General features: G+C 45.0%; 1 protein-coding gene across 2 annotated transcripts in view; it reads right to left on the bottom strand.

Annotated features, from left to right (window-relative positions):
- VILL (villin like) overlaps window positions 1-21,130 on the bottom strand; it is a 36,443-nt gene that overhangs the window by 2,423 nt on the left and 12,890 nt on the right. For both annotated transcript variants that reach the window (XM_061354795.1, XM_061354796.1), the window contains exons 3-19: window positions 20,256-20,330; window positions 17,985-18,181; window positions 16,772-16,880; window positions 16,335-16,445; window positions 14,641-14,840; window positions 14,476-14,554; window positions 13,005-13,103; window positions 10,622-10,775; window positions 9,493-9,593; window positions 8,733-8,870; window positions 8,021-8,179; window positions 6,969-7,148; window positions 6,080-6,225; window positions 4,906-5,050; window positions 4,045-4,233; window positions 1,354-1,422; window positions 98-355 (exon numbers count right to left, since the gene is read on the bottom strand). In XM_061354795.1, coding sequence (XP_061210779.1) covers window positions 98-355; window positions 1,354-1,422; window positions 4,045-4,233; window positions 4,906-5,050; window positions 6,080-6,225; window positions 6,969-7,148; window positions 8,021-8,179; window positions 8,733-8,870; window positions 9,493-9,593; window positions 10,622-10,775; window positions 13,005-13,103; window positions 14,476-14,554; window positions 14,641-14,840; window positions 16,335-16,445; window positions 16,772-16,880; window positions 17,985-18,181; window positions 20,256-20,330 — 2,409 coding nt within the window. The remainder of the gene's footprint in view (window positions 1-97; window positions 356-1,353; window positions 1,423-4,044; window positions 4,234-4,905; window positions 5,051-6,079; window positions 6,226-6,968; window positions 7,149-8,020; window positions 8,180-8,732; window positions 8,871-9,492; window positions 9,594-10,621; window positions 10,776-13,004; window positions 13,104-14,475; window positions 14,555-14,640; window positions 14,841-16,334; window positions 16,446-16,771; window positions 16,881-17,984; window positions 18,182-20,255; window positions 20,331-21,130) is intronic.

Raw genomic sequence — 21,130 nt, 5'->3', positions numbered from 1 at the left:
AGCATGAAGGACTTACTAGTCTAAAGTACTAATGCACTTAGCCAATGACTAAGTGCCCAGTTAAGCTGCAAAGGCATCAAACCAGCAATGCTGTCACCTCTTTTTTAGTGGGATCCACGCCTTCTGGAAGTTCATCAACTGCCCTGTTCATCAGCACCTCTCGGGAATAATTTCCTTCACCATTGGGCACCAGAGAAGGGCTGTTGTCACTGTTGTAGTTGCTGCTATTGCTGTAGCTGTTGCTGTCGTTGTGGTTGAAGTGTGATTTATACTCTGGAGAAGCATTTGCCGTACTTGAACCTGCCAAGTTGGTCATGCTGAGGGTGCTCTTGTTCAGGCTGATGTTGTTAAGGTCCTGCCAAATGGAGGAAAACATATCAAGACAAGAAGCTCTGACAGATCAAGTTGGGGGTTGTTCCAGGATTTTTCTGTTGGGGCTGGGGGGACGCTTTCTAGCACAGACTTTGGAGTAACACTTGGCCTGTTACTCCAAAGCAGCAAGGAGAAAGTCTAAACTAAGACTTTAGTTCAGCCCCTCCATCAGTGTTAAAACTTGATGTTAGGAGTGCTAAAAAACACAGCACTGATAAGAGCTCTCAGATATAACTGTAAGTTATAACTCTCAGATATAACTGTAAGTATCTTCAGTTAAGTTAATTAAGTTTATATCTACTTAGATATATATATGTAAGTTAAATGTTGAGAAGAATGAGACTGTAGTCTCATTCTTCTAAAGATAATAGCAGGTAAGGTGCATGCGGGAGGACAGAAGGTGAGATATCTACCATGTCTAAAACTTCTGAACTACCTGCATACCCCTCCCTGATACGCAGTCTCTCTTTATTCAAAGCCCCTGCCACTTCCTTACAGCCTTTCTCCTGCCCTTTTCCAGGGCAGGATTGATCTTGTATGACAGTTGTGTTAGGACTGTTGGGACCTTCTTTCCTCTGTGCTCTGTATCTCACATTGGGTATGTTCTTCTCGACCAGGGGTCACTTGTCTGAGGTCTCAGGGACCCGACCACTGGAAACTACTCATACAACACTTAACTGCTCACTGTCATAGCTGCACACACTTTTATTCACATGTGTTGCTTAGAAAACAGCTGGCCAATCTGCTCACAGATGACTCTGCACAGGCCTGGAAAAGACCCAGGAGATCTGGGTGTATTTATGGGTTATTACTCACACCTCCTTTTGCTTTCCACAGAGGAGCACAGCTCTGATCCTGACAGCCTGACGTCCCCATGCCTGCTCTGATCATTATGTCCTCTCCTTTGTGCGAACAGGCTGGAGCACGCGGTGGTGGTTAAACCCAGGTGTTTCCCAGCCACATAGTCAAGAAGCAACTCACCACTTTGATCTCGGATATAGCCGACATGTCTCCTAAGCTGTTCTTCATCTCCTCATAGGACTTGCCATCCTAAAGATTAAGAGAGTTGTAAGAAACACAGGCCGCCTTTAGTAAGCACATGCTCCTGTTCTCTAACAGGGTCAGGAGATCGTATGAATTTTAAAGCCCAGTGGTGCCCATTGAGATGCCAGCTGGTGCCTTATTGCAAACACCAGCTCCTGGGATCAGGAGACTGCCAAAACCTGAGCTTTCACTGGAAAACAAAGAAGCTAATGGACTTTAGCCTTTGCAGTTGAACAATAACAGGTGAAAACAGGAAATGTAAAGACTTTAGAGAGGAGAAGGCAAATCAAATCATATTTAGTGCTGGATTTACATATTTTAAATTTTAAATGAATCTTGTAAAGGATGAAAATCTGGTTTAAAATATTTCCCCCCTTCTCTGATTCATTCAGCTACAGCAACAGATTTTTTTTAAGTCTCAGTCCCTGACTTCTTATAATTTGGTGTCATGTATTACCAGCTACCCTTTATTTCCTGAAAAAGGAATAGACTAAATAAATTGGCAAAGCTCTTGACTGTGTTTTCCTAAGCAGCCAGGAGATGTCGGTTCTTAGCAGAATCATCCAACAAAGTTCCCCAACAAGAACAACATAAACACATGGGCTGCAGAGCAAACAGATTTAGACCCAAAACTGAGCAATGAACACACACACCAGATGTTTCTGGGATGTCAACAGTTTGGATTGCTTGTCTGTAGTTGCTGAAGCTGCCTACAGGGGATATTTTTAGAGGCACATATTTTATGAGCTGTATCCTTGTTTTTCAGCAGTTCCTCAGGAAAAAACCTCCAAGTTTTGACCTTTGTTCTAACCATCAACACCGTTTTAAGGGTCATTGCTTTGGGAGTTGCTGTCTTATCTGTCCAAATCTGGCTATCAAGACAGGCTCTCTACCACCACACTGGCTGCAAAGAAAGACAATGCAAACCCAGCTAGGGGAAATAAAATATCTCTTACGAGTCTTACTGCAGTGTGAAGTCCCCTGAGGACCTTCATGCTGTTGCCCTGGCTATCCCAACTGCAGGATCCAGCATGGGACTTCACTCACAGCCCTCTGGGCAACTAGAAAATATGAACTGTTTGACCACTGATGTTAATTGAAAACACCAGGAGAGGGAAGGGACAACCAGGGGCAGCCCACTGGGAAAGGCTCTGAGAATACACCACCTGGGAGCTGGGCTTTTCTCAACTGCCCATCATCTGCCTTTTTCATTTAAGTCACTCACATCAGTGCCATCAGGTGGCAGGAATTTAGGTGCACAGCCTGGCACCGTTGTTTCCACCCGCCTGTTTTTATGAACCACTACTCGGGCTGTCAACCACAAAAGTCTGCCCAGGATTGTCCCCTGTTCCCAATACATTCTGTGCTGCAGCATAGTCTCCAGGCAGGCTGGACTGGCTGGTGCATGGTCTGCATGGATTTAAGTGCATCGCTTCTTCCTCTTCCCAGCTACACACACAACCAGGGTTGGAGACACTGCATGGTGCAGTCTTATGCACTGGCCACATGTACAAATCTCTGCTCCACATAATACTCCTGAGATGATTTGAAGCAAATGAGTTTGAAAGAGGAGAGAAAGGATTTATTTCTTTCCCAGACATCTCCTGGGGAAGGTTTCCATTTCTACATAGCAAAGAGCTATTATTTGTAAATCAGCTTTTGAGAAGAAGGCTTGTATGCATGTAGGGAGCAAGGGTGACCTTGCTCAGGAGCTCCTTGGCTCTGACAGGTAGTCTGCAAACCTGAACATTAGGCCTGTCTGCTTGAACCTTTAATTTCACCAGAGTTTACCTTTAAAGCTGGGTCACAACATTTTTTATGTGGCTGCATTTTGAAAAATGTATTTTTTATTTTTTATTTTTTTAGTTTTCTTTATGATGTGGGGTGCTTCTGTTTTCACTCTGAAGATTTAACTAGTAGCAGCCCCAACACATTTTCGGTTGAACTCACAAACCTGATTTGGAACCTAATTGGTATTTCAAATAAAAATGTGAATATTGTGAATTCAAGCACATTTATGCATATTTACAGAAATATTGGCTTCATCAAACAGGTAGTTTTTGCTGGTGAAGGAATAAAAGCTGCTCAAGTAGCAGCACCAGGAAGCCATGAAGCTCAGGACACAGAGCCACAGAATGGTTTGGGTTGGAAGGGATGTTAAAGATCATCCAGTTCCAAAGCCCTGTCATTGTGAGGGACACCTTCCAGTAGAGCAGGTTGCTCCAAGGCCCGTCCAACCTGGCCTTGAACACTGCCAGGGATGGGGCAGCCACAGCTTCTCTGGGCAACCTGTGCCAGGGCCTCACCACCGTCACAGGGAAGAACTTCTTCCTAAGGTCGTATCTCAGTCTCCCCTCTGTTGATTTAAAGCCATTCCCCCTTGTTCTGTCACTCCATGTCCTTTTCAAAAGCCCCTCTCCAGATTTCTTATCAGCCCCTTTAGGCACTGGAAGCTGCTCTAAGCAATCCCCAGAGCCTTCTCTTCTCCAGGCTGAATGACCCCAGGCTGACAAGATGTCATAGCGAGGTTTTGCTCTGGGCAGCATCAAGGATATATTCACTGACAGTAACACCCTTTAACCACCCCTGAGCATGTGTGCACATCGCAGGACTTTTCTAGAAACTTACACTCCATTTGTAGGGGTCCCAAGCATTGAACCATCCTGTGAAGTTGAGGGGTTCATAGCCCTGCTTCACCAGTATTATTGGAGTTGCCAAGTCTCTCCCTGCTGGATGGGTCTTGAGATACTCCTTAGCTGAGGCAATTGCCTCATTCCTCTCATATGTGTTGGAGGCTTTGCCAACCCAAAGGAAAATCTGCAAGGAGAGAAGGCATTGAAGCTCAGTGAGTACTTAGGACCTGTGCACATGCGGCTGTTTATTCTTCCCTGCCAACTGGAGCAGAAATAAGACTGAAAAGGCTGTGTCCCAATAATCCCCTGGGATTATGATCCCAGATTTATTCCCAGCCAAGAAATATTTTGCTTTTGAGACATGCATAAAGTATAAATATTTCAGGAGACAGCTCTTGTACATTTCAAGGTAGATAAATCCCATCCTTGCATGGGCCAAAACTCTTAACTCAGTAAGCAAACTCCTCTGAGACACTTTCCAACAGCCTAAAGCACATTGTCACCATTGGTGCTAGGAAATGAAGGTGAGGGCTTCTGGGTGCCACCTACTTGTATGAGCTGGTGAAGACTGAAGTGTGTCCAGCTCTTTTCACCTTGGAGCAGGGCATGGACCAGGTACCTCAGTATCTTCCTTTCTCAAGCAAGGCGAGCAATGCTACCTTACTCACATGTTTTGTACCTGGGTGACAAGGACTGGACATACGCCTGCTTGTCTGACTGAGCATCATGAAGTATTTGGAGATGGGACAGAAGGCATGTTGCCCTTGGTTTCACACTGAATGGTGGATTCAAACCAATTGAGCCATAACCTGTTAGAAAGTGTCTGGGGAGAAGGGGAGGGGGAGTCTGTGCTAACCTCTTCCCATGTGTCTAGCAGCATAACATCATCTTCATCCAGGTCTTCCTGGCAGAAGCCCACCACCTCTGTCATGATGAATCGACCCGTCTGGTTGGAGCACTCGAAGAGGCGAGGCTGGTACTGTGTGGTCTGCTCTTGAAACCTTCCTCATGCGTGGCAGGGAAGAAAAAACAAGAGAGGTGGAAAACTTTTCCCCATGGTTTACATGCCACTACTTGTCAAGACCTTGATGGAAGAGGTGGGAATATGGCAACACTCATCTGAGGGCATGAAAGTCAGCCATGTCAGGTCTCAGGAGACTGTTGGACCAGTCTAACAGTTTTTAAAGGTAACTTTTCCTCCACCCAAAACCAGGCAAAAGCAGAACACTTCTCTCATTGTGGAGATGAGCCCGATGTCAGGTGAAAGCCACATCAGATTGCTTGATTGCAAAGGAACCCATCACCTGCCCAGAGGACTGGGGAAATCCAGGTTGTTCAAAAGCAGATTTAGTTTCATGAATCTTCTGGGGCTGCCCATAAAGCTAATAATGGCTAGAAATGGAGCAAGTGGTTCATGTAGCTCTTATGGCAAGCTATCTGATGGATTTACTAGGGGAAAGGAGGATGTAGCACAGTCCTTTCAGCAACGTTTGGATCTGCAGCTCCTACTTCACAGAAGGCCTGAACCAAAACCTAGGAAAGAGACATCTCAGTGTGGTTTCCGAACAAGCTTTTGGTGATAGTTAGGGTTGGAAAGGACCTTAAGATCATCAAGTTCCAACCCCCCTGCCATGGGCAGGGACACCTCGCTCCAAACCATATTACCCAAGGCCTCGTCCAACCTAGCCTTGAACACTGCCAGGGATGAAGCATTCACAGGCTCCCTGGGCAACCTATTCCAGTGCCTCACTACCCTAACAGGAAAGAATTTCCTCCTTACATCCAATCTAAACTTTCCCTATTTAAGTTTTAACCCATTACCCCTTGTCCTACCACTACAGTCCCTAATGAAGAGTCCATCCCCAGCATCCCTATATGCCCCCTTCAGATCTATTCTATGATTCTATGATTCTATGATTCTATGATACTCTGGCCTTGTGCTCCCTTTAGTGAGTTCACAGTATCACCGTTTTGATCCCTTGCTTAATGTTGCCTGACAAAACCCGGAGAAACAAGCAGGTCACTTTTACCTCTTTTCACTGGCATAAGGTGCTTTGCCACCTAAGGCTTCCCAGAACTCTGCTGGCTCTTGTCCTTCCAAAATAGTGTGCTTGTCCCTCTTGGAAACGATGTCAGCTACCCTTTTTGCCATCTCCCTCTCATCTCCACTGCATCCCTGTGTTCAGGACATAAGGTTGACGTGGAGTTAGGTACAGACTGGCAAGATTTATCTGTGGAAAAAAAGCTGGCTAGGTCCTATCCTCCCCTCTGGAGCGTTTTAGACCTGCTGGAATGCTTTTGAGGGTCTCATCTAAGCTAGCCACTCAGAATACATTTCTAGTCATTCAATGGGCATACAGTGCAGCTAATGGCATATACGACAACACTCATAGACAGGTTTGGCTTAAGGGACCTTTAAAGATCGTTTAAGTCAACCTCCCTGCCATGAGCAGGGACATCTTTCACTAGATCAGGTTGTTCAAAGCTCCATCCAACCTGACCTGGAACACTTGAAATTATGGGGCTTTTGCAGCTTCTCTGGGCATCACTTCTGCTTTGGTTACATATACCATCTCATTCTGAAACTGAAACATAATAAATGAATGTGCTCTAATCCTGGATAATTTGTTACAGCTGGAGTGCTGTAAGAACCTGGGGTGCTTTATTCAGCTGAAAGCTTTATGAACATCTAAAATGAGGTGAACCCCAACATAGGTTACTTCTGTACAGAGGAGGCTGTGTTACTGCTAATCCTCCATAGATGGAGCCTTCTCCAGCGTGCACCTTCCTGCACTGGAATTAATGGGCTGCCTGCCTAAGGGTATACCTCCATAGCTCAGTGGAGGTAGGATACTCAAGCCCAGCATCAGCAATTTTGGCTCCCTTAAGCTGTTTCACCTGGTCCCACTGCAGTCTCACCTTCCCACACCACAGGTAGCAGACTTGGCTGGTTGTCAGTAGGAAGACATCGTTGGAATTGAGCGAGGAGGCTCTGGCTGGCACCTCTGTGGCCTTTGTGTTCATCTCATCTGTGCCCCTCACCTGGAAGAGGCGGATCGTTGGCTTGGGTGCACTTTGCTGAGCCCGGCTCATGCCACCCTGCAAGGAAACAGAGAGAAGGATGGTACTGGGAGGTAAGGAGGACAATCAAATCCAGAGTGCAACTGATTGGAGGAAGAAGACTGTTGGGCTCACAGCTGTAATGATGGAACATGGTCCTGCGCAGAGCAGGTAAGGAAATCCAAATACCTGCTGGTTCCAGGTCAGAATAAAACTTACATGGCATAACTTCCACTTTTCTCCCTGATTAACTCTGAGCCTTGATCAGCTCCCACTGAGATGCTCAAGTTCAATGTGAGCAGATCTTACTGCCTGCAAAGCCTTTGCCATGTAGACAGGGCAAGGCAGCTGGACTCAGATTTCTAGCTGTTTGTGGCTTACTGAACGTCTGCCACAGGAGCTATGTGGTGAAACCAATGCTGAGAGCAATCTCCCTCTTCCCCAGCCATTTGCAATGTCTCCACCGCAGATGTCAGCAGCCACTGCAGCAAGTGGCTTAGTAGTTAATGTGATATAATTCAGACAGGGACAATTCAAACCATGCAACTGTTTGTAGGCTATTTTGTATATCCTTTCTGGATAGTGTTATTTGTAATTCACAGAAAGATTGCCTTCTTATAACTCTGCAAAATATTTTGGGATAGAGTTGGAAAGAATATCAAGCATTAACACTGGAGCTCAGGGGTGGACAGCTGAGGCTGGGTCAGTCCAGGACTGTGTTTACACATGTGGTGTTCGGGCCACTTGGGAAGTAGTAGAAATGTTCCACCACTTCCATCTGCCAGCCCATGCAGACCTGGCAGTGTCATTCCTGAATATCAACCCATTTTTCTGGACTATCTCCATTCCAACTGCCAAGCCACTGCTGGTGTTTGCACCTCCCATTGCCCACATGGACAGAGCTGCGTTACCTCGTAAATGATCAGCTTGCCCTTGAAGATGGCCAGGAAGTGTGCGGGCTCCTTGCCCATTGTCACGCGCACCTGCACAGCTTCATCCCCATACTTCTTGTCCAGCTCGATGGCGTTGAGGGCACAGGCAGTGATTTCATCCACAGAGGCATGGCGGCCCTGGGGAAGACAGAGAGATGCCACATGCACTGTGATGAGATGAAGGGTATAAAGCTCTTCATGATGTAACATCTTGCCAGTCCAAACCCCTGTATATCGTGAGATCAGCGTTAAACATTCCAGATGTTTAAATTTCACTTGCATCCTGGTTTTGGAGACTTTAGCATCCCATTTTCAAAGCTTCTCTCTGCCTCTTAGGAGAGGAAAAAAAATGTTTTAAAAAGGAAAGCAGAGGTATTTATATACCTACACGGCTCCAGGAGCTGAGGCTCTAAGAGACAATCTGAAAGACTGCAAGGTTTGACCTCAGCATTGTAAGCCCCATCATGCTTCACTTTTTTCTGTCTGACACTGCTGGCTCTCAGACTGATGCTTGCTTGAGCTCATTGTCCATGCTGCCCAGAAAGCACAGCTTGGGATATTTGCAATGGGCAACTGAGGAGCAAAGAGTATCTGAGCTCTTCTGAATGCTTGGGTTGCAAATTTTTTGTGCAATTACTTCTTTCAGTTCTAGTCTTATAGAAAACGCAATCACTGTTTCTGTTTGACATACCTGCCACATGTAGAGGACATAGTGAGGCCTGCCTGATCTCAAGTAGGTGTACAGGACCAGGTAGCAATCACCCCCATAGAACTGCCCATATGTCTTGGGATTCACTGGCTGCATTTGCAAGTCCTCAATCCTCCACACCTAGTGAAAGAAACATTTTGGTGAGCAGCAGTGGGGTCTGTGAAGACAGAGCACACCCCCTTTGCTAGCAGACCACTGAAGTTCAGGTCTTCAGTTGGAAAGATAACCCTTCCTCTCTCTCCTGGAAGCCAGTTTCCCCAGCTTGACTAAGTGCTTGCTGGCAAAGTCCATTTTCTCCTGGCTGTCACAATACATGTGCCATTAATGGATCTTCAGCAGTCAGTGGTCCTCAAGGAGAAGCAGCCTCCACCTCCCTCACAGCCCTCTCCCAGCCAGTTCCATCTTCCGTGGGAGGCCACAAGAATGGAAGAGGGACTCCTGCTCTGTACAAATTTGGTTGATATGGCCTAAACAGAGTGTTTGACAGTATCAGTCTCCTGGCCCACACTCATGGCAGGAGGGGAGTCATCATGGTGACTGCTTTGATCCACTGGTCAAAGGTTGGAGAAGAGATGCCCCTGAGCTACTGTAACTGATGCATTAGAGTTCACAAGCACTTTGCTCTGGCTGCAGCTGTGCTTCCTTGGGGAGGGTAGGTGGGCACAGCATCACAGCTCCATATATCTGCTCTGCGTGAAACGCTGATTACTGCATCCTCTGCCAGCAAAAGGAGCTCTCTCACCTCTATCTCCCCGGAGGCATCATCTACCATTCTCTGCTCAGCAGCTAGCTCCGGTCTGGCATGGAGCTGAGTGGTGTCAAACTTCACCTGCTCCACCTTGGCTGCATGCACCAGCAGAATAAAAACAAGAACCCAGTGAATGAACAAGAACATACGAATGCCCTGTATCACCCTCACACAAGCACACAACTGTTTTACATGTGAGAAAAACCTTGTCTACGGTTGCAAGAAGCCAGTCTTGCCACTAGTAAGCTAATACTGATTTTGGATTATGCAAGAGTTCATATGCTCCAGTGTTGACTTGTTACAGGTTGGCAACTGGCCATACGCACATTGCAATGACAACTGGCTAGTGAAAATACTAGTTGTCTTCTGACTAAAAATTCATAATTGTTTTCCAAATCCACACATACCTCATTCCTTCCAAAATGTTGCTTTCAGAAATAAAATGGCTACATTTTTCCGCCTTATGGTAAGGAGAGAGTGTATTTATGGAGAGCACAGAGAGACAGAGGTGGAGAAAAAAGCGAGAACTTGTAAGGGAAAGAGATTTGCAGGTCTCAGGCTATTATTGATGGAGACATCCAGCATCTCTGTCACCATCTCATCATTCATCAAGCTCTCTCTCTTTGGTATTGTTTACTCTCCGAGGTTAATTCATTGTAATATTCACTTCAGCAGTGTGATAAATTGAGGCACCGTTTACACCTGGTGTAAATACAGAATAATTCCATTGACGTCAGGAGGGTCTTGGCTGGATGCCAGTGTAAATGAAAGCAGAATGTTGTATAACACTTCCTCATCAGGTTTAGCATCAGTCCTTTATAAAAAAGTTCTGAAAGTATGAAATTTTGCACACAAATTTTCAGATGAGAGTGATCTTCTGGCCGCATTTACATTTGGATTAAGTAGTACTTTGGTTCATATAAGAAGCCTCAGCAGTTACTCAATGCTTTTCAGCTCCTGAATCCTTTACATCTACTGAAGAAGGTGGAAAATACAAGGTATGGGAAGCATGTGTGCTAGATTTTCAAAATACTGAAGGCAGGAGGCAGTTAATGTGAATGATGTTCCCTCAGCTGTTGCTTAGCACTGGTGGGAAAGACAAAGTCAGGACAAACATGCTTACCAATTTTGCCACTAGTGTAGATTTTGCCCAGTCCTTGTGTTTCATCCTTTTCTGTCCACCTCTGGAAAAGCTGTTTAAACATGGCTGACTCTGCTCCATCATTGATCACTTCAATGTTGATGGATGAAGGATAGCCTTTGGCTTGGATAAAACCCTAGTGGGTTTGAAAAAGGGTATCAGTGGGGATACACCAAGCTCTTTACAGACATAAAGAGGAATGTGGACCTGAAGCATCTGAAAGAGTGAACATCACTCACTGAACACAGTGGCATGACCAAAGACAGGATTCTGACAAGACTTTAATTCAGACTTATAAACAGAGGTGTCTACAAGCTCTCACATGTAGCCATGTTTATTTCTGTATTTAGGGGACTTAACCCTATCCCTAGAGGCCTGTCATTTGGATCGTAAACTTAACCTCTACATAGCACTTGAAGAAAATGTCTCTCAGTGGGTCTCATGAAAAGCCTCCTCCTCTGTCTCAGATAGCTCTGTAGATGACTTCTAGTGATGGAAGGAGTGAAGGGGAGGAAGCAGTGATACAGTGTGCCCATGACCCAAGAGCCTAGTTCAGTTCTTTGCTTTTTTATAAACATTTTGTTCCTTTCTAAAACAGGAAGACCGATCTCCCCGTGTTATGATAGAGGGCATGCAAGGTAGTGAAAGGATGGAGTCAGCCAAGTACCCCACAGCACAATGTGTGTTCTGAAAGGACTAAATTCTTACAAATCTCTGCTTTATTTTTTTAACTTTTTTCCCCCTAAACCCAAATTATTTCTTTACGATAGAGCTACTATTGAGTTAGAAGTCTGCTTCAGCAGAGGTGCCTGGAAGAAAACTATCTGTGTTCTGCCACAATGCCACACTCATTGTTCAGTTCTGGGAACTGCTCTTATGTTTATCTCAGCAGGCCCTGGGATGACCTGGAGGTTCAGTGCCGACAGTCATGGTTCAGGGAAGGAACATGACTGTGGGCTTCTAGGCATTCATCTTCTGCTGTAAATGCTACAGCCACACACTACCTTCAGGGAAAAGCAGAGCAGATGGTCCTCCCATCCCTCCCACCTGCTGCACTGAAAGAAAGAGATTATCTTTTGTTCTACATGTGTAGCTCAGGGCCAGAATATGAAGAGCTGATTGCTCAATATAAAGTATCTCAGCTAAGCTTTTGAAAAGAGCACCTCAAGATAAGCTTTAAGGTGAAGTTTTTCTAAGCTTTTCTTTAAGACAATAGATGCAATCTGTATTGAAGCTGGATGTCGCCAGGTAAGACCTTACTGATGGTGGAGCTGCTGAAGTTCAGTATATCCTAGTAAGAGCTCATGGAATATGAGTCTGTTTATGGTATCCACATAACTGAGTAAACGAAATAAAAGCTATGATCCTTTGTAGCCTTCACTTCAGCATGTCAGCTTGTAAAACAACTACTAAATGCCTTTCTTGCTCAGGCTCCCTTGAGGCTAATGTTTTATGGAAAGGAGTGCTGAGGCATGTTCTGCCAAAAAGTAACTTCACGGTAGCTCATCTGGAGGAGCACCAGCACATCATGCTAATGTGCTCTTTCTTAACATGAATCCTGGTCTTGCCTCAGGTTTGCCAATCTGAATTAATGGCAGTTAATAACAGATCTCTTTGTACCCATTGGAAGAGCCTTGTATCACCTTCAAATTCACATGCAGAACCTGGGCCCAGACCCATTGGTGATGTGAAAAGGACACGTTGCTTATAATGGACTTGCGGTTGAGGCTTGTAGCACTTACATTAAAGGTCAAGCTTTTACAGAAAGCCCAGATCAAGTTTCTCACTGGCTTGCCCAAGTTGTTACCTTTGGTTGGGAACACAAGAGATGCTTTCAGGGTCAAAGCAGTGGTCCATGCTGCCTGGAACAGTGGCATTAAGAGATGCTGTTTAGTGAGCACACACGAGTTTGGTGGCTAGCTTCAGTTTGATCCCTTCACTCTCCTCAGCATCCACAATATTGGGTCATGGTTGTCAGAGATGATATAAAATCCCCTTTACTATCTGTTTATGGACCTGTTGACCATGAATTTGTCTAATCCCATCTTGACCCTGCTGATTCTCTGTGTCCAATCAAAAATGCCAGCAGTCCACCACTTACTGAGTAATGAAGTATTTTCTTTTATACTTTATTTTCTTTATAAATTTCCTCCTAGTTTCAGTGGCAGGTCTTTGTTCTTGTGCAATTTGGTGACTAGCAATTTTGTGTTTGCATCATCTTGCCTTGCTTAGACGTGCAACTTCTCTCTCTGTTATTACGCAGGCCAGCTCCGTAAGACCTACACTTAATTGCAATTAGTGGTCAGATCTAGATTTGCACTTAGTTAACCTCCCATGACACTGTTTGAACCATATTACAACTCACCACAGCTCGAGTGAAGGCTGCTTTTTTCTCTTCCAGGCTAGAGTCTTTTCCTCTCCAGACATAAATCTTAAAACCACCTTGGTCTAAAATATAGCAATCCTGAGGTGAAAAAGAAAAAAACAGATGTAAAAAACTCCACACAGGCAAAGGTCCTTGTTTGTAGCCTACTCTGGTTGGATCCTTCACGAAGATTCAGATTAGATTTAGGTTTAGCTCATTTCCTTACCTTACAGTGCTTCAACCCTGGTGCAATCATTAGCAAAGGCAACAGAGGATGGTTCACAAATGGACCACAACCATACAGTGCAGGGGTTCAGGGGTATGTTGACTCTGCAAGCACACCTGACCCAGGGAGCTGACCTTTAACCATAATGTATTTTTCTTAAGCATCTCTCAAAACTGGCCATTACCATCTCATAAGAGACGTTCCCAAACCAACAAACACCAGCTCCAAAAGGCTGGAGGAAAAGCACTGAAATACAGTCCTCAGCCTGCTGTGCTTCAGTGCTGCTGCTGGTGGTGCTCATTTATGCCAGATCTGCTACTAAAGGAGAAGTCAGAGTTAGACATCTGCATGACTATTCTGTGTTCCTAGTCTGGAGCTGAAAGTGTTGAATCATTGTGAAACACAGCAGAATCCTGAACCCAAAGGAGATGAGGTGGCTGCCAGGCAGCCTGTCTCCGCTGCAGAGAGCTGGTGCTTCAAACAGACAACTGTGTGACCAAAGGCTTCTCATTTTTCAGGCTGCAATTTGACATAAAAAATATAAATGTTTCATATTCCTGTAAAAGGAGACTGAGATTTAACAAGGCTGACACCATCATGAATAAGGGAGCTGGAGCCTTGCAACACTACACTGTCTTGGAATAGGCTTGTTTGTGCTGCAGAGAGTTAAGGATGAGCAATTCTCTGCCAAAATTCAGCCAGGAGGATATTAGGAAAGCTTTTGTTTTCTGAAAGGCTTTGGCCAGGGAGTCTGTAAGCAGTCTCCTTCCAGGGTGCGTCACTGAGACCAGCCACTTGCTACAGCAGGATAACCATCTTCATGATTTTGTGAGCAGAGTATTTATTTGCTCTGAATTCTGCAGGTGGAGGGCTATCCCCAGACATCGGGTGTTAAGAAGCCTTATTTCCATCTGGAATTTATTCCTGGCCCACAGCTCTCCATAACTCTGACTGCCAAGCTATTATCATCCTTGGCTGAGAGGGTCAATTTGCTATCTCCTGTTAGAACAGCTTCAATGCACCACCTACCTCTGGCCACTGAGGCTGTAGTAGGCCACTGGCTACTACTGAGGCTGTGGTAGGGCTACACTGTCCTGTTTTCAGAGGACACCTGATAAACCTGAATGATGGAAGGGCTGGTAATTTTCAGGAAATGGGGTATCCCATTGAAATAAGTGCTCAGCTGAAAATAAAGCAAGCCCCAGCATCCTTTTCTCACTGTAAAGGCTGATGGGTTTCTCTCACCTCATGCTGGAGCAGATCCTGCGTCAGGGGCCGGGTGGCTATCTCCTGTACCACCAGGTCGTTGTCCTTCTCATAGACACTGGAATACAGAGGCATCAAACAGAGTCAGACTTACAGTGCTCACTGTGAGAAAGGACAGGGTTTGGAGAACATTTCTAGACTTACTGGTATAGCCGGACATTTGCTTTCTGCAGCTCATCTGCTTTTGTATCCGGGATGGCATCTCGGAGCTCCCCACGCCTCTCACCCAGCACCATCTTCATGATCTGCATGAGGTCTGGGGAGTCTTTCTCGTTGTCAATGATGCCAATTTGAGCACGGCCGCCTCTTTCACTGTCCCTGATGCTGCGAGCCAGCATGAGACCCTGCACAAGGATCAGCGGGGGTAAATCCTGATGCTGAGAACAAACTCAGTGACCCTCAGACCTAAAGCAATGACTGAGCACCAACAGTCCATGCCACATTACCACTGCTCTCTGAAGCTTCTAGTGTCCTCCAAATTTAGCTATTTAAAGTAGCATATGTGTCTGCAATGCCCGCTTAGGAACTAACACTCAGGAAAATGTTGCTTATTTTGGATCTGACCTATCAATAACTTGGTTACATGTTCTTACTAGTCTTATACTGACCAAGCTGGAATCACTCCTGGGGCTTGTTGCCACAGGGCACAGGCATGTGGTAGCCACAACAAGCATTGCCCATGTCTGTCTGTACATAAACAGGTCCACTGATCTTGTGACATGCTCTGGGAGAGACACGCACACTGAGCACATTGCTGAGGACAATGAGATTGGATGCTGCGGAGCTGTGGGACCCTGGATGCTCCGTGGTGACTTTTTACATTTAAGTGTTTCAAGTATTCAAAAAACGTGGATGCTTTCTGTGAAAAAAAGCAGTGTGAATGCCAGGCAACTAATTAGGCTGAAATCTCAATTTTCCACTGAATTCTCTTTTTCCATGTCTCTTACCACAATAGCTCTGAAAGGGGCCCCTCTTTGTTAGACCTAGAAAATGACCTGCTTGATTGCCAGGCCTGAAATGAACCATGTCCTGTTCCTCACAGCAGCTGTCCCTCTACCTGCTCTCCCTCCTCTGTGTCCTGAGGGTTTCTTTGTCTCTTCTCCATTCTGTATTCAATCTTCTCCTCTAGCCATTGTGTTCTGGAAAACTGCCTTCCTTGTGAAGCTCCCACCTCTCCTAGCTCATCGGGTGACATCATGTGAAAAGCGGACCTGCCTACCTTTTCATGAGTATGATGACTTGTTATGAGTTTGGCCACCAACTTTGCTGATGAGCCATTGACAGATCTTCCTTTATTATTCTCTGTATCTCACTTTTTCTATCAGGAAAATAACAATAAAGACCCCTTTGCAAAGTGCCTTAAGAGCTATGGATCTGATGTATCAACACTTGGGTTATGTATTCCTACTTGTCTCATACTGACGAAAACTGAATTCCCAGTGATGCTGCAGAAAAGAAAGGAAATTCATCTACCCCTGGTGTAGTTACTGCAGCCAAACCTACTGGTGTTACTGACTTTTTAGTCCTATGTCATACAAGGCACAGAGGGATGGAGTGGACCTCCCCAGAGGGGGCTGGATACCTTTCTGGAGCCAGAGCTAGTGATGTGCCCACAGACACTGAGGCCAGGTCTGAACTAAAGGAAAGCAATTCCTTGAGCCTGTGATAGCAGCAAATGGGCAAGTAGAACATTTACCATGATTTTCTTTGTTTACCTCTATGTTGCTGATTTCACTGAGATTTTCACTGTGCAAACACTGAATGCTGTTTCTCTATTTTTTTTCCTTAGGCATCAAAAAATATTACTAGTAAATAAAGTGGCTTTTGCCTCTACTCACTCTGGATTTCTCAGCAATGCAGCAGCTGGGTCCATTCCACTGAATCAGCACTTTCCCGAGGTCCAGCAGGAAAACATCACCTTTATTGAAACTGTCCCAGGAAAGCGCTACCTGTCATGAAGAAATGAAAGTGTTTGGCAAACCAGGGAGGACAATGAGCACTGCAGGAGACAAATCACAGCCACTGAATCTTGCCCCTGGGGGGATGTAAGAACTGGAATGCAATGACATGCTCATTTTTCCAGCACTCAGCTCTTCACTGAGCCCAACGGCTTCTCTCATGACAATACCAAACCCTCTAGTGAGGTCTTGAAAACTACCCTGTAGTAGGGGTCCTTGAGCAGAGATGAGCTATCTATCAGGTGAACCTGATTGAAAATGAGTGTAGGAGGAGAGGCAAGGAGAAATGATCCATACAGAGAAAGGTGTCTTCTTACCTCTGTGGCTGATACATGCTTCTTCCCCTTGACATGAAGAAGACGCTTTATGTTGTACATATTGGTCTCCACATGCTTAAATCCTGAAGCCACTCCTCCCTTCTTGTAGCTGTTGTGTAGCAGGGAATAAAGTGTTAGAGCTGGTTAGAAAACACCTTCCCCTATATACTCTGAGAATACCTCAAGATTTTGGTGATAATTAAAATATCATAGCTTAGAAAAGGCTGGCTAATGTAGTGAGGCATGTGATTCAGAATACTTGAGATTTGTTTGGTCCAGTTTAACATATCCACAAGAGGATGCTGTGGTGACTAGTCTACCTGTGAAGATGTGGAATGAGCCTACTTTAATATCTCATTCTGCCTCAGACTTCCTGTTCAATCTTAGGGATGTGGTTTAGACCAAGATGAAGCCTAACTTGTACTGATTTCAGAAGCAGATATGTTTCCAAGTAGACTTATAAACCTACATGTCCATCAAAACCTTCATTGTCCCTTACTCATCTTTAAGATGAAGGTAAAACCAATTTCCTGTCTCATGAAAGTCCTGAGGAAACTCATGAGAGCTTATAGAAAGGCACAATACAGAGGCATTAAAAACCAGATTGGGATATAGAGTATAGACTGAGGATGGGTTTTCATCTGAGTCTAAACAGCCTAAGTCCCTTGCTTTTGAACAGCTCTTCAGCAAGGCTGTTTATTGGCAATGAAGGCCCTCCTGGAAGACAGCTACTGGAGTCACCTTAAAAGACTCCAACTTGAGCAAAGACCTCAAGATTGGATTCAACAGTATCTTTTAGGTGGCAGAAGTTTAGAGTCACACTTTCCTTCCACTACATGAATTTTACTTGAAGTATGAAACAAATGAGCACTTCAAAGTGAGTATTAGTCTGAAGTGCCTTGAACGGGCATATTTATCTAAAGTGTGTGGAGGAGAGGAAAGAAGACCCTAGGGTAAGCAAAAGGGAGGTTAAGAGGAAAATACTGCGAATATCTGGGAAAATTACCAGTAGAACAAAATGTCATGGCTCCAGACTTAATGAATATAAATAATTCTTTCAAAATGAGAATTTTTTCTTCTGAGTTTTGACCAACTTCATCACTGATCCATATTTTTCAGGTTTTTGAAACGCTGATGGCTCTGAGATATAGAGAAGCAGAGAAATCCCAGGGACCATGACCCAAAACGTTGCAGGGTATTTTGAACTACTCACATAATGCCATTGCGGAAGTAGCTTTGGAAGGTCTCAGACTCATGTCCCTGCACTTCCCGGTGCTGCACAGGGCTCCCTCCAAGCGCATTGTCCAGCTGGGTGACATACAGGGCTGCGGCACCTTGCTCATCCTGAGATGAATCCTTGCCAATCCAGTAATGCAAATCCACAGCAGACCCACGAGAGGTTCTTTTGGTCTGGAAGAGGTGGGAAAGATGAGTCAGAATGAAGACACAGCCCATATGTGTGTTTCAAATAATATCACTGGCCTGGGAGACCTGGTAAAACCAAGCAACCATAGAGCACTTTCCCAGGGCCTTTCCCAGTTCTGCCTTTCTCCTGGGCAAGGGGAGGGAGGATGGAGCCTTAGGATGCTTGCTGGCAGCTCAACCTGGAGCCAGGGACCTTATTCAGGAGAACACTAATGGGTTTTATGTACAAATTGAACTGGAGGATGTTACTGTCTGATATTCCTTTATAACTCTTGTCATCAAGGAAAACTGAGCACCTGTGCAATTACAAAAATTAATTTGTTTAACCTGTTGTACTTTTGTAGAGTTTTTTATTCAAACTTAAAGGAGACTCTTCACATAGATTGCCTTTTAAAATGTAATGTACACTGCTGTTTATTTGCCTGGAGATACTACCCTTTCTTTCCTGTTGTCTTTCTCATATCACACTACATAGTAACACAAACTGCCTCTGAATTCCTGCCAACTTGCAAAACAGACGTAACTCCAAATGAAGCTGAGCCTATGTGTGCATGCTGTGATTTGTCTTATTACAGAAAACCCCGGTAGCCTAGAAAGAGGAGGCAAGCAATCTGATAACAGGTATGCTTGTCGTTATCTGAGTTGTGCCAGTTATTTTTCAGAGCATGCTGTGTTAAACTCTATTATGGACACCTGGGAAAGGCAATAAAAGCTCGTTTTATAAACTGGATTTGACACTAAGTTCTGTTTATTTGCTTTGTGCAGTGATACCACAGCGAAACACAGTAGAAGAACTTGGAATACAGCTCAGTTCCTCTAGAACAGATAATTAATTTGTGGCAAAATTGCTCCATTTAATACATTGTACTAAAGTCCCTTTGTCCTGCACACAGTCTTTGTTTGGAGAGCCTCCAGTGAATATGCAGAATGCAAAGATGAATATTTTTATCCTCCCATCTGCCATGGCAAAGGAGTGTGGTGGATTGATTAAAGGGTTTTTCTACCTGGAGAAGATATTAAGCCTATGAGCATCAAAACCTATACTGGTATTTACAGTAAGCTCCTTGCAAGGACACTCATATTCTGCTCTAAGCATGTCTTCCGTGGCTTTAGTGGTTACTACCAAATCAATTCAGCATTGAAAGATAGCATAAAGGCTCTGCATGATGAAGTAGAGCAGGAGACTCATTCTACATCACTATCCCAGCCTGGTTTCCCAGCTGCATGTATAGTGGATGTGCAGCTGTTTATTGTGCAATAGAGGTGGCTTTGCTGTCTCTTGACTGATGGAGGTGTTTGCAGGAGGGACACTCAGCCTCAGGAAGTGGGAAGTGCTTCTGGTTTCCACTGTCTGGAACGTTTTTAATACAATGGGCCCTGGGTTGCTCTATGCAGATGAAGAGATTTGGAGGAATTCTGGGAGCTGAGTGCAACACACCATCTTTCCACAGAGGTTTGGGAACACAAGGCAGTTTGCACAGCCCATAGGGTAGAGCTGGTCTTCCCAAGTTCCGCATGCTTCTGGTTAGCCTGGGTTCAGCTGGCTGCAAGTAGGTCTGGACCAAATTTGTGTGGGACAGATGAAGTGTCCTAATGGGAACATGAGAATGGCTGCAGAGCCTCTGTGCTGCTTGCGTGATGGAGAACAGGTGGCACACCTCCATAACCTGCATCATCTGCTGAAAATGAGACCTTCCATTTGGCCACTTCTCACATCCTCAAAAGACTCCTCCAAGGCATGCAAATGTGGTCCTTGATTTAGTTTGCCAGGAATGTACTGGCTATTTTGCCATGTCTGGGCATGACTCAGTTGATTAGAAGATAATGGGTTTTAATGAATAACTAAGCTAATGGCTCCTCAGGACTTCTGATTTACTAAGCATACAGTATTGTTGCAAGAGCTACATTAAATGCAGGAGCTTGATTAGGTGGTGAACACACATGCACAATCACAGAGATGCTCTCACCAGTGAGGCTACCTAGATCCAAGTCAGAACTAAAGAAAAAGGGTTGAACCAGTTGCCTGCCAAAGCAACCAGTGTTTGCCAGCCTTACTTACATGCAGAATTATGTAACAGTCTCCTTCAAAAAATGTCCCATAGGCCTTTTCAGGTATAGGAACCATCTTCATATTCTGTAAGGAAAGGAGAGTTTGAGTCATTACTAGAACTTCAGAGCCAGAAGCTGATGCGTGTAAAACAGGACAGCTCCAGTGCACTAAACACTAAGGTGATAAACGGGGTTTGCAGAGGGAAGAGTCTGTGTGGTGCCTGTGAGCTGGGAAAAGCCACTTCTGAGGGAAATCCCCAAAGTACTAAGGGGTGAGAAGGGACAAATTATAGTGCTAGGACAGACTGACAAGGTCTCCTTGACCTTCTACAGTCTTGTAGGTATACAGAAAGAAGACCTAAGTGTTCAGAGCTTGCATTTGTAGGTAATTTCCTGGGGGAGTGACAAATCCTATCCTAAGTTTAGTTTTGGGGCATAGTTTTTACTCAGTACTTATAAATTCAAGGGTAACTTTCAAAGCTCTGGTAAGATGACCACTTTATCGGGGGCTCATATCAACTACCAGTGCTGAGAAAAGACAGACTTGAGGACACTGATGTGTCCTTCACCCCTCCAGACCCAAATTGTACCCTCATCTCATACAAGTGCACAATTAACTAGCCATGCCTGCCCAGTGCAGGTGCCTGGATGTGCTATCTACCAGAATAGATGCAGCTCCTGGGCTTGGACAGGCTCTGTGGTTCCCTGGAATCAGAGACATACATTCTTCTGGTGGCCTGACTTGTTCCCCAGCATACCAGCTTGACCCTTGTCTCTAATTACAGAACCTCTGGGAAGAAGCCAAGTACAGTGCTTTGGAGAGGAAAGGGAAAGACCCTGTGATATGTGGAACATAGCTGGGATCTGCAGAGGACCACCACCACT

Source organism: Neopsephotus bourkii, unplaced genomic scaffold (genome assembly GCF_033783945.1).
Source record: "Neopsephotus bourkii isolate Nb327-2 ecotype Australia unplaced genomic scaffold, CSIRO-AGI_Nbou_v1 NB_745, whole genome shotgun sequence".
NCBI lineage: Eukaryota > Metazoa > Chordata > Aves > Psittaciformes > Psittacidae > Neopsephotus > Neopsephotus bourkii.
Note: the sequence above shows the minus strand (reverse complement) of the source record. Positions and strands in the feature narration are given on the sequence as shown.